We start from the raw sequence: 18,898 nt of genomic DNA on the forward strand, positions 1-18,898 counted from the left end.
TACCTCTTCACAGATCTGAACATGACATTTCTTTGGCCACCCCCAGCAGAGTGGAAAACCCATGGAGCAGCTCTGACTGCATTAGCTGAGGCCAGGTAGCCTCTGGACAACCTGTGGTCAGGGACTTCAAGCACGCTGTTTGGCTGTCTGTCAGGTGTGTCTCTCTGGACCAGAGCATGTCGGAACCTTGAAGGAAAAACTGGAGCCAGGCCAATGCCTCATCTGGGGTCCACGACAGCAGCAGGGATTCCCGAACTCATCTGCCGAAAACTGGATTCCTAAAGGTCTTAGTGGCTGTCAGATGCCGCAATCAAAAAGGCACCATCTTCTAGTTTAATTAAGCAGATGTTTATTGAGCACCTATTAAGTGCAAGGCACTGTGCTAGGTGCCATGGAAAATACAAAGAGTGAACACAAACGATCCCTGCCCGCGAGGAGCTCACAGTCTAGAAAGGGAGTAAGACACAGTACACGATCAGCTGCAGTGCCACCAGCCAGCGGGGTAGGTACCCAAAGCAGGACACAGTGCGGTGGGGTCACAGAACACTACAGGGGTGGCTTCCGTTCAGAAGCGTGGGGCAAGGGCGCAAAGACTCAGGGCTGGGACTCTGAAGGGGAAGTCGTTGGGGAAGGGCATCGCCAGTGGCGGGGGACGTTTGCAGGCAGGAGCCTACAGGTGACTGTGAGGGTGTGTGGTGTGTGAGTGACGGGCGCAGGTGAATACAGCAGACTAGTACAGCCGGGGGGTGAACAGTCAGTCTTAACTCAGGGAGTCTGAACTTATACTCTGGGTATCACTGGGCGGGGAAAGGGATGGCATCTGGTAGATAATCTAGCAGTGCCAGTGTTTTCTGGAAAGGAAAACAACTGAGAGGTGGGCTGACTGGTCAGGGGCTGACACGCAGGAAGGTCGTGAGAACACAACAGGTGGGCCGCGGCAAGACAAGGATGGGGGGGCGGGGGGAGGGGGCCGCATGGCATGGCGGGGCGGGGTGGGAAGAATGAGGAACAGATGCAAGCAATGGCCGGGGAGCAGCTGAGGATGCTGCAGGCGTTCTGGACAGAGCTGGACACACAGCCCTGAAGGGCAGGGCCAGTCACTGCGGAGAGGGAACGCAGCACTTAGGGCAGAGGGGGCTAAGGGACCACCCGCAAGGGACTCGCCAGGGAGCGTGCAAGCAGCAGATTCCCAGGCCTTACTCCCCAGCTACTCAATCAACACCCCCGGGGTTGTGCCCCGTCGTCTGCACTTTCTATAGCAACTGCCCCCACTGAGTCCCAGAGTGGGCACAGTCTGAGAACCTCCTGTGGAGAAAGCCTGTCAAGGACTAGTCTAAGAGCAGAAAGAGGAACCAAGGCCATTTAGGAGTGAGGGGAATCCCGGAAAACATTGTCACGGTGTCAGATGTGATGGCCAGTGAGTGTGGACGCCACTATTGTGGGGTGCGAAGAGGCCTCTGAAACAGCAGGCAGGCAGCCCGCCTCCTCCTCGAGGCCATGTCTACACGGTGGCTGGGTGGCAAGGTAACGTGGCAAAGCGGACTCTTAGGGAAGTCAGTTATTTTATTTTGATCCGAAGGACCTCAGACTGTGGGGGGAAGTGGGGAGGTAGATAATGAATTCAAGTGAGTCAGAATAACGGACAACTACATCAGAGGATGAGCCAGGGCTCAGGGATGCGGACGGTGCGGAGCGGAGGTGCTGGCAGGGCAGCGGGCCAGGGACCGCGACACCCGCAGGCGGCCACAGTGTGAGGAATGTGAGGCTGGGAGAAGGCTGCCAGGCTCCTCCTCAGAGGCCCGAGCTGGAGGCTTTCTCCAGGGCGGGGAGGGCAGAGGCAGGGCATGAAGGGCGGTGGGGAGAGTGAGGCTCAGGTGTGGATCCTGGTCTGCAAGTGCCACGAGACGACCACGCGAGGCTCCACCCTCCTCTCACTGACTCTAAGAGCCGCAATAGGCCGAGCGCCTGGCACGTGGTCACGCCAGACAGAAAATGTTGACCTGGAATGGCTGAGCTGGTGTCCAGCACACAGGCTGCAGGGGCTCCCACCCAGGCTGCTTGGCAGAGGTCCAACAGGCCCAGGGGCTACCTGCGTCACCGCCTCCTTCTCTTCAACCCTGGGGACCTCTCTGAGCACAGCGGCCAGTCTCCTGACCCCGAGGGGGCCCGCCCTTCCACAACAGCAGCGCAAAACAAAGGCCACAGAGCTGCACCAGAGATGAAGGCGTCACCAATGAGGTGGCGTGGCTGCTGTCACGCCCTAAGCAGCACTTCAGAAATCTACCACGGGAGGTGGAAATGCTTCTACTTCTACCACCAAAAGTCAAGAGATGTTCTACCTTTGCCGAGACGGTGTTATGTAACATCGACACTGAGCCTAGTTTTAAAAAGAGTCTGAGAACAGGTAATGACCTTTTTTATAACTGAATTGAAAACTTTTGTTTTTAAGTATCATCTACACTTGATGGATTTCAGAAAGATGATGAACTATGCTTCACATTTGCTTCATCATGCCCACCAAGGTAAGTAATCAGTGCTTTTCTGTATTCCTCCCACTTAGTTTTCGGCACTCTTCCTTCCCACGCCTGAGGAAGAAGACAGGGCAGGAGCTCAGAAACAATGCTAACAACACAGGCTTCCCTACCCCATGGGCAAGATCAGGCCACTTCCAGAGCTCAGGGAGCTCCTGGCCCAGGGCCAGTCAGCTCCCTCTGGCACAGCGAAGGTGCAGCTCTACCAGAGGTCCTGGGGCAAACCTTGGCAGCCAAGCTCTGCACCAGGGACGGTGGACTGGCGGGGCCGCCGGCTCACGCCCGAGCTGGAAGGTCTGACGGCCGCAGCCCTTGCAGCTCTGCTGTTCTCCACACCACCCTTCCGGAGCTGGGGCACGGCGGCTGTACCCGAGCCACTTCCTGTACCACCTCAGGCCCTTCCACCTCCATAGAGTGTGACATGGGCAACCTGCCCCAGAGCAAGAGCTGACAACCAAGTCCACGCCGTAAAGTGTCCAAAAGCAAACACGACTCAACCATAAGCCTGACCACCCGGAGGACTCTGGACTCACCCAGCTGGGCTCAAGACTCTGACACACCCGAGGCGCAGCTGGGAGAGAGACTCAGCCGTGCTTGGGGCCGGGAAATTCCTGTCACCACCAAGAACAAAGCAGAACTGAGCCCCCAACAGCTGGTCAGCTGGTTCTGGGGACAGGAGCCATGACCCACAGGGCAGACTGACAGTGAGCGTGAGCATCCTGGGGGCGGGGAGGGGGGGACAGGTATAAAACACAAAGCCCTTTGAAGGTCAAGAAGATAGTAAAGATGTTAAAATTAGTTACTCAGAAAAAACTTCACTGACACAAAAACTGAGCAACATTGAAAACAGACAATACTGAGATATCAATTTTGAGAAAGACTCACAGAGAGCTGCTTAGGAGGACACTGTAGAGAGAGAGACAGGAAAATTCAATGTGAGGGCCCTGGCCTCCATGGAAGCTACTAATGCTATGTGTTGGCTCGGGTCATTCTTTAGAAAACCATTTTTTGGCAAAGCTGCACAATCTTCACATTGGGATTTTCACAATAATGGGGCTCTCATTATATCTCACACCCCATTATCATCACCAGAGGCTAAGCTGGGACTTCGAGGCCTCAGCGGTGTGTCAGAACATCGGTCTGGCCCTGTGCGCACACACCACAGCTGATGTGGGCGTGGCTGGGCGAGCAGGGTGACGGGAGGTGAGGGCTGGCGAGGTGTCTCCTGACCGGACAGACACACGCAGAGTCCCACTCTGCCCTGCTCGGGAACAGCGGCCAGGCACACGGTGCCATCTAGTGGCACCACTTGACCCCTCTCACAAATGGCTCCAGGGAAAGACCCACAGGAGCAAAACCAACTCTTAAATCCAGGGGTGAGGGCAGAGGAGGCTGGTAGGGGTGAGCATACTTCATGTTAGTGGACATGACATAGTCATCTCAAGAAAATATACTTTAAGAGGTCTTGCTTTCCCTAAGAAAGCAACTCTTTTTATTTAGAAAGGCTATTCATAACCATTTGTCAATATTTCAGCTTTAAGGAAAATAGTTTAAAAAACATAAAAATGTAAATACACTCAAGAATAACTGCTATTAAACAGTTCTGAACAGGCAGAAAATGTAGACTTTCCTTTTACAGAAAATGTTAAATCTGTAATAGCAGCATAGTTTATATATAGAAAAAAGCTGGTTCTGAAAACCCAGATTTTTTAATACACAAAACATTTCCCCCTATACACACAACAGCATTTCCGCTGGGAAATCCGTTTCTTCACATTATGGCACATCGCGCTGCCACACACACGCACACACACACGCACGCACGCACGCACGCACACCAGCTCATGTGTGGCCTCCAGCCCTGAGCGCTGCTCCCGACAGACTTCAATCCAACACCATGGCCGAGAGCGCATTCAGGTCTTTCATGTACGGATGGGCCACCAAGATCTGGTCAATTTTCAGTCTTTGCTCTGAGTCAGGGAAGATTTTCAGGAGGGCTTCCCTCAGCTCGCTGGTTTCCGCAGCAGATCTCTGTGCTGGCATGGGCAGGTTGTGCTGGATGCCGGGGAGGTTCGGCAGAGGGAAGTGGGGCTGCTGTGGAAGCCAGTGGCTGGGCGGGGTGCCCTGAATTCGGGCGGGAGGCTGGTGGCTGGTGCCGGCTGCCTGGCTGCCAGGGACTCTAAAGCTGGGGTCAAACATGCCCACACTTGGCAGGGCATTGAGCAGCGGCTGCATATCTCTGTGGATGTAAGCAAAACCTGGTGAGTTGGGCTGTAAAGATAAACTTGAAACCCTCTGAACTTTCTGCTGCTGACTTTGAGGCTCCAGATGCTGCAGCCTGGCTCCTGAAGGCAAGAGAGCGGGCTACAGGTCAGACAGGATGACGCTGACACATGTCCAGGCTGGCGGTGACGGGGGTGACAGCTCTTCATAAGTTGGTCCGCCCGCCCAGGCCTGTGCTAGTTTGTGCAGTCACCTGGCTCTAACTCAGGTGGTGTCAGAACTGCCTGGGAGTTCTCAAAAGGTACAGCCAGCAGGGTTCTCTCCTGGAGATCCCGATTCTGTGTGGGGTTGACAGGGCTGGGAGAATGAGACCACCTTTGGGCAGAAGTCCAACCATGGACTCCTCCTTCCCCGCCAACCCTGAGGTGCTGGCACCCATAGCGTGTTCGCTCGTGCATGTGTCGTGTCTGTGCACACGCACACGTTTGCATGATAGGGCATCTACTCAATAAAAAGCCTCCCACCTGATTTCTGGCTTACAGCTGAGAAATGGGACTGACCGAACGCTTCCCAACGTCAACCTAGACAGTAGTCCCTTACGAGGGGTTATCACTACCCTTAGTCAACCAGTTAAGGCCTTCGTAAAGAGAACTAGGGGAAGGGGAAGAGACCTGGCGGACCAACCCCACTGCCAGGGGGAAGAACCTGGAAACACGCCTTCTACACGCGGCGCCTTAGTGGTTGGGCCTTGGTGCTTAGACACAGGCCTCAGGAATGGAAGCTTGACAGAGGGTGTCCAAACTAAGGTATCTGGGTGAAAGATTTACTGACATCCAGCAGGTGTCAAAAGTGGCTGAAATTCTCTTGCTGTGGGTAAGAAGCAGGAGGGAGTACCTGCAATTCTTAGCTTCCACATCTATTATACCAGGGCTAATCTAAGGCAATTTTTAAAAATGCCATTTACTTGCTCTAAAGCCCAGAGAACTTTATTGAGATAAATTTGTAAATACGAGACAATCTGAGGAAGAAAATACCTAAGGAAGCCTTCCTTCCGAAGAAACTCTTCTAGTCGAGGTCCACTTCTTCCCAGAGGATCATCAGGAACCATAAATATGTCCCCCACGAAGGTATACTGAAGCAATCTGCAACACAGGACAATTAATGATGCTGGAGAAAACACAACACTTATACTGCTGCAAATATGAGAGCAGGTCTGAAAGGAGCAATCCAATCCCAAATCAGTGGTCACCTATATATCATTAAACTGTTTAGTTACCTAAAAAAAAAAAAAAAGGAAACATATCCAAATTATACTGTTTAAATGTCTCTTTTGAATACAAATACAACAGAGTATAAGAAACTTATCAGTTGGCCCTCGCACTTCGTATAAAGACCTCCAGAGTTTTATCTGGCCTTGGGAAGCAGCATCTAATAAAACACTCAAAAGTAATACTTAAAGATTGGCAGGTGAGGTCACAAGTGTCCAACAAAGGTTTGATTCTGAATCAACGCATACAGTTAAACCCATTGAAGATGACTTAAAAACAAAAAGGAAAGCAATATGTTGCATGAAGACCGCCTGAGATCTTAAGTATCACTGATCAGGTCTAGGAAAAACAAACGTCCTTGCACGCACATGGTGTCCAGACTTTGGTTTCTGTCTTATCTTCTGAATTCTGAAAGCACCAGGCTGGTGCTTGAGGCCTGAATGCATTTAAATCTTCCCTGGTTACAGATATCAGGTGCTAAATACTGACAGTGGGCTCAGGACAAAGAGCCACCAGAAGCATGTTCTAGCATAATAATGGCTTAACTGCCCAGCAGGTCAAAGACCAGATCTCAATTCAGCTATTAATAATAGTTTTTTAATATCACTTGGGTCAAAATACACGTAATAATTAACTCTCACCTGGGCACTTACAACAAACAACCAATCTAAAATCCTCCAGTGATTCTGAAAAAAATAAGTATCACACAAGGGGCAGCTGTGATGCCTCAATAGAGGTCAGTATCTAGCTGTAGCTGGCCGGGTGATACCTGTTTATAAAAAGTTCAGAAAGCCAGTGTTCATGAACTTAAGGCGATTTTCAGTAGTTGGGATATTACAGGATCATCACAAATAAAAAACTTCAAACGGTGAATGCTAAACTCTTGACCTTGCTGTTCTGGATGCTATTCAAACATTTTCAATACAGATGATTATATCACGACAAAACTACTCAAGAAAAACATGCATATCACTACAAACACTCCCTCCTCCCAAGAAGTGAAAGCCCAACGGCACCTGCTGGACCAGCTGTCACTGAGCAGAGCCTTCAGGGCCCGCGGCCGAGCAGAGCAGGGCGGCAGGGCATCTGCCTGGGCGTCGCTCGGCGGCGCTGACTATGCCACAAGGCTGCTCTGCTCCTCCGGAGGACGCCGGCCCGCGGGGCCAGCATGGATCACCCCGGCTGCGCCCTCAGGCTGGACCCGCGCACCCGGGGAGCCGGCCCTCTGCAGTCAGGCAGCACGCCAGGGGCCTGCACTGCTTTCCGCGGGCTAAAGGAGGTAGGCACAAAACACACAGTGCAAGCAAAACCAAAGAAGAAACAAAAATTGCTGACTAAAGACAAAGAAAATGTTACCTTTTCGTAATAATTTCTCTCCAAGAGACCGACTCATTGACAAATTCTCTGAAGTTATCATTTGTTACAATTATGCCACCAGTTTTGTCTGCCAAGTGTAGCAGAAACCTACGGTAATATAAGAAAAGTTAAAATGGGCAAGCAGACATACTTGGCTTAAAGCAGCTGTGTTGTAAGGCAAAAAGGACTTGACAGGAAAATCACAAAGATTTAACCAAGGCTGGAGCAGAACAGGCAAGGCCTGTCGATGAAAATCAATTTGAAATACTGAAATTACTACTAGAGTGGCTATACATGAAGCCTGGTTTCCAAACAACCTAATTATTGCTCGCTCATTTATTTATTTATTTATTTATTTTAAAAGAAATCTCAACCATTTTTCTAAAAGGCTATACACCATGATCAGTGGCAATAAGATAACGCATGAGGCCTTGAGCCGAGAAGGGATTCCAGTTGACCAGCTCGGGAAACCTTCATCTAGTTCAGCTGCCCAGCTGCTGGGCTCTGGGTCTACGATTAACTGTTGGTACAGTCAACCCTGCAATTATTTTCAGAAGATTCAGAGGTTCACTTTTCTATTCTGACTTAACAACAGTCTAGAACTGTTGCTGTTTAGCCCAAGTTAAAGGGAACAGAATTAAACATTAAGAAGACTTTTATTTTATTTCATTGCTGAAGATTATTCATGTTTCAACATTCGCATAATGAGAGATCTGTGAGGAAAACTCAAGTCTCATCCCCTTAGTCAGGATGAACCACTTTCATCTAAAGCAATGCAGACAAAGATAATGAAACAACAAATTAAGAAATTGCTGGCCCTCCCTGGTGGTGCAGCGGGTTAAAGAAGCTAAAGCCACTTCTGCATGAGTTCGATTCCCGCCTGCCCCAGAGGCGACCACATGGCTGGCAGACCTCTCCTGACCCGCTCGCTGCTCCCCTCAGCAGTGTACTTCGTCGATTTGCCTGTTCTGCTCCCCGCTCTGTCTCTGGTGAATTCTCTCACCCTCCGCATCTCTGGCCTGTAACCCAGTTCTGTACAAATAAATAAATCTTAAAAAAAAAAAAAGAAAAAAGAAATTGCTGGAATTAAACTGCAAACAACTGCCTTCATTAGCAGTAGTTAGCACTTAAAGGGGATCAAAAAACATGCCTTGTTAATTTCAGAGATCTTAGAAAACCTTGCTGACTTAAGTATGATTTAGCTCTTTGAATTTATTAATGACACTTTATAATCATAAATTATGTCTAACTGGCATATGTCGAGTTGTTAGTAGCAATATTGTCCAGTATTAACAAAAATAGGTGGTAAAATTTCTGGGTGCATGTACTATGGAAGGGCAAACATTCATGTATGCTGAAACTCAAGAGAATTTAGGGAGTTTAGCAAAGCTTAGTCTTCAGGGTCCTCCCTGGTGGCGCAACGAGTTAATAGTGCAGTACTATGAAGCTCTCCTCAGCCACTGCAGCAAAAGTTCCATCCTCAGCCAGGGAGCTTACCCACATGGTGTGGCAGACCTCGCCTGTCTCCCTGCTGCTCCCCTCAGCAATGTATTTCAGTCAGTCTGCCTATTCTGCTCCCCACTCTGTCTCTGGGGAATACTCTCACCCCCGCACCTCTGGCCTGTACCCCAGTTCTTGTATGTGTAAGTTAAAAAAAAAAATCTAAAAAAGAAAAACCCTTATGCCAGTACATGGGTTCAAACTCTGCTGGAGAACAGTGCTGTAGCGTTAATGGATCTGAAGACTCCTCATGCGTCCAGTGGCCCAACAATCACAGGGCTGGAACAGGTGCCCCACCCCAGCTTCCCAGCACTTTCTCATCTACACCCCAGATGAAGCTGCTCCTTTAGACCTAGTCCTCATGCACTCTCTCTCTTACTAACACCGATCTGGTCTCTCCTACCATCCTGGGGAAGGGGAAAGGGCTGTGAAAGGCACTCTGGGCCCTTTGCTGGGTCGCTATCCCAAGTCCCTGCCCCCAGCCAAGCATCTTTCTCTTGCACACATTTGACTATCGGTCATTCACTTGTGTTACAAACTAAATAAATATTGTCTTCAAGGTGGGGAAGCATTCTGGTGAAATGTTGGGCTGCCAGTCAGAATGAAACAAGGGGAAATTAAAGACAGGAAAGGAACAACAGCCAGCACTTCAGTTCCCACACAGTAGCAGACTGGACAACACTGTTTTGTTCAAGTATGGAACCTTCTTATGTAACCACAACAAAACTCCTCTATACGACCTATTTGTGTGCCTTCTCTGACCTCCTCCTATGGCAGAAATGTGGCAAGATCATATGTATCCCCAGAACCAGGCTCTGGGCATTAGATTCAGGTGATACTGAGTAAGGTTGTGAAAGGTACAGGTTAAAGCCTGTTGCTGTAGATGCACTAGCATCTAAGAAATGAAGCTTGTTCCTATTAGTCTAGGGTCAAGTAACCTAGAGAGGCCATCTTCTGTTATGTGGCAGAAATACTGAGGGCTCACACATTACCATGACTAACAAGTCACTGCTGGAGAACAGTGCTGTAGCGTTAATGGATAACCAGGAGATGTTAAAAAGCACTTATGATGGGGATGTGAACTGGTGTAACCATTACAGAAAGCAGTCTGGATTCCCTTAAAAAGCTGAAATCAGAAATACCTTGCAGCCCTACTCCTGGGTATATACATACTCCTGGGTATATACAAAGAATATGAAACCATCAACAAATGTTCCACAATGTTCACAGCAGCCTTATTTACAGAAACAAGGCAGACATTTTACAAAAGCCAGGCAAGGGCATGAAGTAGCCCAAATGCCTATCTACTGGTTCAAGAAGATGTGACAGATACACACATCTATGTTATATTGCCATGTGACATGAAGTATCACCATTTTCAACAAAATGGAGGAAATTAGAGAGAATTATATATAGCAAATAAGTCAGAACTATAAAAACAAATACTGGGCATTTATATAGCAAGCTGATGTGAAATGTTGAGAATATAAAACTAGTGGGCATTAATTAAATAAATATCCTAAGGGTTCTGAGGTTAAAGAGGGGAAGGAATGAAGTGAGGCAAAGAACACAATGACTGATGGGGGAGAAAAACTTTAAAAGGCTAGGAAATTTTATAGTTTTTACTTTGCTAATCTGTTAAATGTTTGTTAAAAACAAAACAGAATTACTCATGGGCACCACAGAAGAATGCAATCTCTGTTTTTACTTAAAGATTACCCTCCATGTTTAGTAGAACCAACCAACCACCAAGATCCTAATCCAAGAGCTTTACAGCAGCATTCCTAAACCCATCCAGCAAAGACCAGAGCATATATTCTCAGTGACCGTAAGTATCAAAATCTCCACTTGTAAGTAAAGTGGATCCTGTAAGAGTGTGTTCTAGATGAATGAACGACTAGCCACTGAGCAGGTGGCTGGCCCCTCAACACCCAGCACCCACCTTAGAAAGGAAAATGGCCTTTCATTTACCTGTCATCATGAGAAGCAATTCTCTCTCCAAAGACCATCCGTGCAGGAGTTAAAGATAATATTCCAAGCTCCTGGAGCTGAGTTAAGAAGTGCTGTTCTGTGAATACACATTCAGAAAAAGGTATGTTAAACAAAATAAACAAACATATCCCCAAATGTTGCACTGGGAGAGCTGTGGAAAACTACAACTGTATTGGTTCAACCAGACTCACTTTTACTAACTCAATGGGATGGGGGAAAAAAAAAAAGCAAGGCACATACTAAGGCAAATGCAATGCAAAAGCTGACTTGAGCCATTTTTTTTAAGATAGATAATAAAGTGGGGCTCTCCCTGGCAGCACAACGGGTTGAAGTGCTATAAGCTGGTCGTAGCCACTTCAGCACCTAGTTCGACCCCCACCAGGGGGTGACGCACAGCAGACCTCTGTCTTGCCCGCTGCTCCCCTCAGCAGTATACTTCATCAGTCAGCCTGTTCTGTTCCCCACTGTCTTGGTGAATCCTCTCACAGCCCCAGCACCTCTGGCCTGTACCCCAGTTCTGTATGTATAAATATACCAATATTAAAAAAAAAATAAAGTTCAACTCATTTGCTTCTCTAATTAGTAAGATCAGCCATAAATCTACATTTCATGACTCCTGTTATAAGCCAGTCACATCACAAGCAGTAGAGGACTAAGAGTGATGACAAGGGCCCAAGACAAAGGCGGGAGCAGGTGTACAATGGTGGCGGCAGCGCAGTGAGGGGCAAGCTGCGCTGCAGACCCCACGCCTGCCAAGAGCCCCTCTGGCTGGCATACTATCTACCCTGTCGCTCAGCGACACGCACATGTAGTTTCATGGGGCGGCCGTGACAAAAGGGAAAGGAGGACCAAAGCCACCTCTCCAAAACCCAGCAATGGGCACAAAGTAACAAGCTCCAAACAGATCCACACGTTACTCACCCTGACCTAAACTCAAGTGGTGCCTTGTGGTCCTCGACGTCACAACACATTAGCCAACACGATCCGATGGCCAAAACAACTACAAAACGAGGGAATCTACCTCATTCCTCAAAAACTTGTTGGGACAAATAACGGTGCTCACAATGAGGGAGGCTGAGATACTGTTTCCACCTCCAGAGTGGTTAAGTTTAATTTTCTCTTCAATGTGCTGGGTGAGTGTACATGCCCTTTCTTTCCCAATCTCCCCTTTATTTCTAGATCTTGCTGGTGTGCAAAGCCCCCTGGAACAGCCCTTTCACTTCCTGTCACGACCCAGGATAAACCAACCTTAAGTTTCTTTGGAATACTTTTGAGTCGTGTGTGGCTCGCAGGTCATACAATCTGTATGATTAACACAAAGGACTTATATATGAAGTTATTCAACAGCCCGTTAAAGTGATACTCTACTTGCGGATTACGAGTTTATCCAGTGACCATTTCCAAAAACACTACTTAAAAAGGCAGAATACCTAGGCCAATAGGAAAACATATTTAAAGAAAATGTTTATGATGCCTAATAAACTCTAACATTCTTTCTATATGCCCCAAATTATTTGGTAAGCTGCAACGCTCTCTTCAATAAATTTATTACTAGGGGCAAAGGATTTTGTCTTGTTTTTGAAACAGTTGACATACGGCATATGACCTATCCGAAGGCATTTTGCAATTAATTAACTGCATTTACTTTGAAATTAAGCACTTAATTAGAAATCTGAAAATAATTGGCTTGCCTCACCTGTGACATTAGGATCACGTCTTGTTCTCCACTGTGGGACAAATACAGTGATATTTCTGTTGCCAAGTTTCCAAAAATATTCAACTGCAATTGCAATTCCACGACAAGAAAAGAACTTTTTCAGACCATGTCTATAAGGAAAAAGGTAGAATTTATTTCAGTTTAAAGCATGTGGGAGCAGGTTTAACAAGCAAAAGGTAAAAATTCCACATACAACAAAACATCAAAATTCCCTTTTATACTCTACATTTTTTATATTACATCACATAGTTTGCTTTGCAAAGCCAAAACAGAACCTTTTGCAGCTGTGATTCTTAATAGCTTCATGATTTCTCTGGTATCTTTTACAAACTGGACTGTCAGCTGCAGTAAAGGACATTGAGAGATCCCAGTTAATGTGCGTTTATCACTCTTCATCGTTGATTTCCTAGATGAAGAGTCTATTCTAAAGAACCCTCTTGGTCACTGGCCTCTAAGAATGAAGCCTATTGTGGGGGCAGAAGCGCTGTGACTCTGGCTATCCCGTCCAATGGTCCTCACTCCGCAACCTCTTCAGGCCTTTGGCTCCAAAAGGGTTCACCCTCTTCCTGGGAAACCCACTCAGAAAGAAGGTGAGGTGTCAGGGACCTGCCGGGCCACAGGCTGTCAGAGGGCAAAACAGGCAGACAGGCCCTTAAGGTGGGAAGGCGGTCAGCCAGCGGAGATTCCAAAAGGGGGGGAAAGGGAGTGGGCGTGACATGGGAGTCAGAGTTGGGTGCAAATCTTCCCGCTCATGTTTTTAGCAGGTCTTTATTTGTACTGTTTCGTAAGTAGTTACAATAATGCATCAGGTATATTAATAAGAAATCAGCATAGAAGTTCCAAAGGAAGAGGGCACAATACATCCTCCTGATACTTTATGGCATACTAGACTATACATCTTTGAGATAACTTTCATGTATACGGATGTTTAACTATGACTTCAAAAGATAAGGGGTCTGGGAAAGGATGAGCTGTTAGCAAAGGATTTAAGGGTCCTAGGGAAGGCATAAATTGTGTTAGCAGAGTCATCAGTGATTGTCTACAGAAAAGCTAATGGCTAACTTAAGGCTAGCAGAGAATAGTGAGTATTTATTTTAGGAAAAGATTAATTAAGACTAGCAGGGAGTAGTTAGTGATTGTTATGAAAAGGGTAAATTAAGAGGAAGCCACAGTCATGCATTAAGCAAAACCTGTGTCAATGTTAGGAAATTGTCCATGAGTCCTTATGCCATAGGTGTTTTATCAGAGGTTTGCTTTTTGTTTCAAAAGACCAAGGAAGCTTCCCAGGAGTAATGTCGCTCTGGGTTGGAGGGGGGCAGGGGCGAGTCTTATCTCTTCTGGAGCTTGCCTTTTATCTCCTGACACAGAGGAATTTCCTGCCCTGGGCCAGCTTGAACTTTGTCCCAGCCAGGTAGCCAATTTATGAAGCTAAGGCAATCCAGTTGCAAACTGATGGTTGCTCAGAATAGTTTTGAAATTATGACTATACAAAAAAAGGAGGTCGTAACATAAGTTAGCAATGGAAATTCTGATTTCTCAGAGCTTTTCCCTTCCATTCGGAATTTGTCGGTCAACAGAAATTGCATAGCATGTGTCAGTGAGGGCAAGGATCTAGTGAAGCTGCCGGGAGCCAAACTAGTCGACTTTGTTGCAGGAAGCACCAAGGAGGGTGTGGAGCACACAGCACAGCACATGGGGCAGCCTACTTCTGCTGGAAAGGCCCAGATGCATTGTCTAGGCCATCTGGTAGGTCTCTGCTGCCCTACTCATCTTGCCAAGTGTATGTGCATGAGTGCAGCCAAGTTCCGTACTTACAAAATCAGGTGGTGGCCAGATCTGGCCCAGTTTGTGACTCCTGGTGCAGATTTAAAAAGGGCCCCCATGAATGGGATCAAAAACAGTGGGGAGAAGGAAGTGCATTGGATTATGGTGATGGCACACAGGTGCTTTGGTAATGGGAAGCCCATGGGGATTACAACTGAGATGGAAAAAGACACAAAACGATGTAAAAATAAACTACTATATTAAAAATAAAAAAAAGGGCTGCCTTCTAAAAATCTAATGTCTCTTCTCAAAAAAGAGGAGGAAATATTTAAAATATTCTCGAGCAGCTAAGTGAAAAGTAGAGATGTTTTTAAAAGGTAACTTTTAGCCTCCCTGGTGACACAGGAGTTAAAAAGCGATGAAGCCATCGCTACCCACTACTGCAAGTGTTTGATCCCTGGCCAGGGAGCTGACCCACATGGCACAGCAGACCTTTCTTTCTTGCCTTGCCTGCTGCTCCCCTCAGCAGTGTACTTCAGTTGATCTGCTCCCCATTCTGTCTCCTCTCACACCCTGCACACCTCTGGCCTACATCCCAATTCTTGTATGCATGAACAAATCTTTACAAAAATAAAAATAAAGAGGTATCTTTTAAAAGCCTGGAGGTTTATAAGTGGTAGTTAAATTGTCTGCCCACGTATATTAGAAAGGAAAACTAGCACACAATTTCAAACTGGGATGCCACAATTGATGAGTTTAGCATAATCTCCCTTCACCGCTTCAACAACACTATACTGCAATGACAGTAAACTGCTGCTACACGTCTGCTTTGCTACATGTCCAGTCTCCTTGCTAAATAGCTACTGCCTTCCCTCCAAGTCTTGCTACAGCAGGCACAGCGTGCCCTAGTCAACCCTGCAAGCACCAGCAGCCTGACTAGGAGGTGCAGCCGGGTGCCCTCCCAAGGCACTCTCCTTCGGGCAGATCTGCGCCACATAGTGGGCTTCGAGGTCTCTGCACTGTAGTGGTTAGAGGGAAACTGGCTAAAGCCAACCTCAACTTCCACTAGCACCACACACTCTCCTGGCTTGGGCCAGATGACCTTGTTGCTGCACTGTCTCTGAGCTTGTCCCTATGCTGCTTCCTTCCCTGTAGCCTCTTCCCTCAATGTCCTCAGAACTCATCTGTGATGCCACCTGCAGACACATGCCCTCCATGATCTCTTCTTCCCTCCAACTTTTATATCCACTGCGCACCAGAGTCACAGGCGAGAAGAGACGCAAAGATGGAATGAGGAGGGTATGAGGGAGGCAGGCAAACTGCATGAGCAACTTGGTAGAGGGTGAGTGGAACATGTGCACATATGGAAGAGGAAAAAGATATAATCTTCCCCCAAATTAAAATTTTTTTAATTAAAAAATAGACTATTACAAACGAATAAAAATACCACACAGACGACAGAAACCCACCCAAGTTACCCTGCCAGAGGTAAGTGAACTGGCAGAGACTGGGCTTCTGGACGCCTGGGCCATTCCCTTCCTATTTACCACCCACAGTGGCACTATTCCCAGCGAAATGTACTTCTCACAGAGCAGGGGCCATCCAACTACCATCTAACTTCCAGAGAGGTGTTCAAAATCTCCTGTTAGGGGCTAGTGCCCATTTTATTCTCCAGGAACCACACATAAGCTTTACAGACCTCAGAAAGCATGTAAATGAAAAAAAAAAAAAAATTCTTCATGAACCAATCAGTAAATGTTTATCTAGAAGCTTCAAAATATGGCAAGAATGTAGCAATATGACATTTGTTACTGAAAAAAAAAGCTGGGTAGTTTTTGTAGCCAGAATCTTCTTTTTAATCTTTAAAAACAATGAATCATCCCAATTGCTTAACAGTAAAGACAGGCCTAGAGTGAATGTCAACCATAGACCAAACATGAAAATCCAAAATAAAACAGCCCTCAGTTCTTAGAAAAAAGAAGGTACAATATGTGCTGAAAACAATACACTTAAAGTTTGTCAAGTGCCTCCTTGGCTTAGTCAACAGATACAGATGTGACCTCTGTTCTTTTCTTAAATTTTTCTGTGGAGGGCAACAGTAAGAGCCAAGTGGAAGGAGATTACACAGTTCCCACCACACTGGGTCACAGGTGGGGTGGGGTGGATACAAAGTTGATGAAAACTGTTGCTCTAGACCCCAGACACTAGCTTCAGACTAATTTCCAACATGTCTTCAGTTATAAGATCAAATCACCTTTGATTAACCCAAAAATATCATTAATGTTATTCATAAAAACAGCAGTTCAAAATATGTATTTACCGAGGTGTAAAGGCTTAAAGGGAGGTTTAAATTTGTTTCCACAAAACTTTAAACAAGTTTTACCACCTGGTTGTTCATACTTAGAAGTCAACTGGAAGGAAGAGCGTCCCAAGAAATGAGACAGATTAACAAAAACTCATGGCCGTCACAAACCAGCTGCGGCAGTACGGGGAAACAGGAAATGCCCCCCAGTTGCCTTGAGAAGAGAGCCCTTCCATAGCTTCCACTTGATAAAAATAGCCAAGGGGCCCAGACAGAGAAATGAGAGTGAAGAGTCTGAAAGACGGGTAAGACACACAGTACTGGCACCTTAGCGGGTAAACATCATCTACTTGGAAAATCATCTACCCAGAGAAGTCGGGGGCTCTTATGCTAAGTTTCAGACGGACAGAGCCAAGTGACAGAGCCAGTGATAGCAGGCCGCCGTGATGTCTAGCCATGTACCGCCAACAATTTCCATTTACTCATCAATTGACTCATTCATGGTGACAAGGGGGAAAAACCAAGTACAGATATGCATCAGCAGCGGCACCAAGTAGGGTTTTATGAAATTTCTCACAGTGTGTGTGCCACAGAGGCATATAAACAAAAGGCTCTGCAAAACCCTGGGACAGGTGGGCCCCTGTGACAGGTGAAGCTCAAACCCACAGATCTAGTGCTTAGGACTTGTATTTCCTTTTTAACTATTTCCTCAACTATTTAAAGTAAAAGGAGCGAGGTTAATTCATGGTACTTTAGCAACTCGAGAATTTAAGCATCCAATGTTGTCATGGCCTAAAAACTTGAAACTCCTGTGGAAAGAGAAGGAGCAAAAAGTAATACAGACACAAATGTGTACAATCCTGAATATGATTTAAAACTTAAGTCTTTTTATGACATGTAAATTATAGGTAATCTTTACCTCACAAAGCTAAGGTGGACATTAAGTTTTAAAAAGCAAATAAGTATAGTAGCTCATATTAACAGGTATTTAACCACTTATTTGTTGAATTAAATATATGGCCTCAGTTGAAATTCAATGCAAACTGACCACTGGAGTAATGGTTTAAATAGCAAATCATAAATGAGTAATGAAAGTCATTTTAAAAATCCTAATCTTTTCTTCCATTAGAATTTTATTAATTTGTCAGTCATATCATTTATATATAAAAATATATAAAGTTTGGAAACATAACTTTACACCTCAATATGTCTACATGATTCACTTGCCCCCCACCAAGGTCCCTCCTGCTCAACCACCCCACCAGTAATCACCATAGTTTTCAGTTTAAGAGTTACTTTTGTTTCTTCAGCTGTGTATTCCACAAAATTCCTAATTTTCACTTGAAAAGCCTTTCATTTTCTTATTTCACCTAGCATAATCACCTCAAGATTCATCCATACTGTGTAAAAGGACACTATTTCACCTCTCACCTCTTTTGTAGCTGAGCAGTATTCCACTGAGTATACCACAATTTCTAAATTTCTAACCTTTCTTTTATCTTCAAATCATTCAATAAATTGTTACCGACTGGTTACCACAAGCCAGGCACATGAACCCTAGGGGCAGTTCAGTGAATGGACACGAATCACTGCCTTCGTAGAATTTAGTACTTTATAATTCACATTTAATATTGAAGTAATTTATTTAGAATATGGGTTAATTTTTCCCAAACATTTAAAAATTTGAGATGAAATTCACTTAATGTTAATTAATCATTTTAAAGTGGACAAATCACTGGCACTTAGTAGATTCACAATGTTCTGCAACCAGTACTTCTATCTTGTTCCAAAACAGTTGGCACTCCAAAATAAAACCCTATACATTAAAAGGTTACTCCCCAGAGTAAGTTAATTTTAACTGCAAGTATTTTCAGATCAATATGCATTCTTCTTAGGATAACACATTCTAACGTTTGTGAATTTAAAGAAAATCGGAACCCTCCTAAAAGCAAGTTAAAAAAAAAAAAAAGAGGCCCTCCCTGGTGGCGCAGCGGGTTAAAGCTCAGCACTGAGAATCTAAAGCCGCTTCCTCTTGAGTTCGATTCCCGCCTGCCCCGGAGGTGACCACATGGCGTGGCAGACCTCTCCTGACCCGCCCACTGCTCCCCTCAGCAGTGTACTTCGTTGATCTGCCTGTTCTGCTCCCCACTCTGTCTCTGGTGAAGCCTCTCACCGCCCCTGAGCCTGTGGCCTGTACCCCAGTTCTGTATGCACAAATAAATAAATCTTAAAAAAAAAGATAATT

General features: G+C 46.0%; 1 protein-coding gene across 1 annotated transcript in view; it reads right to left on the reverse strand.

Moving 5' to 3' along the window:
* Positions 1 to 274: 274 nt before the first annotated feature.
* The window catches only part of N4BP1 (NEDD4 binding protein 1), a 120,216-nt gene continuing 101,592 nt past the window's right edge, over positions 275 to 18,898 (reverse strand). Inside the window, exons 5-9 of the mRNA XM_004690323.2 lie at positions 12,567 to 12,697; positions 10,850 to 10,946; positions 7,379 to 7,486; positions 5,789 to 5,896; positions 275 to 4,770 (exon numbers count right to left, since the gene is read on the reverse strand). Of these exons, the coding sequence (XP_004690380.2) occupies positions 4,416 to 4,770; positions 5,789 to 5,896; positions 7,379 to 7,486; positions 10,850 to 10,946; positions 12,567 to 12,697 (799 nt within the window). The 3' untranslated portion in view covers positions 275 to 4,415. The remainder of the gene's footprint in view (positions 4,771 to 5,788; positions 5,897 to 7,378; positions 7,487 to 10,849; positions 10,947 to 12,566; positions 12,698 to 18,898) is intronic.

The sequence above is a fragment of the Condylura cristata genome, unplaced genomic scaffold, assembly GCF_000260355.1.
Source record: "Condylura cristata isolate star-nosed mole 26May11 unplaced genomic scaffold, ConCri1.0 scaffold00028, whole genome shotgun sequence".
NCBI lineage: Eukaryota > Metazoa > Chordata > Mammalia > Eulipotyphla > Talpidae > Condylura > Condylura cristata.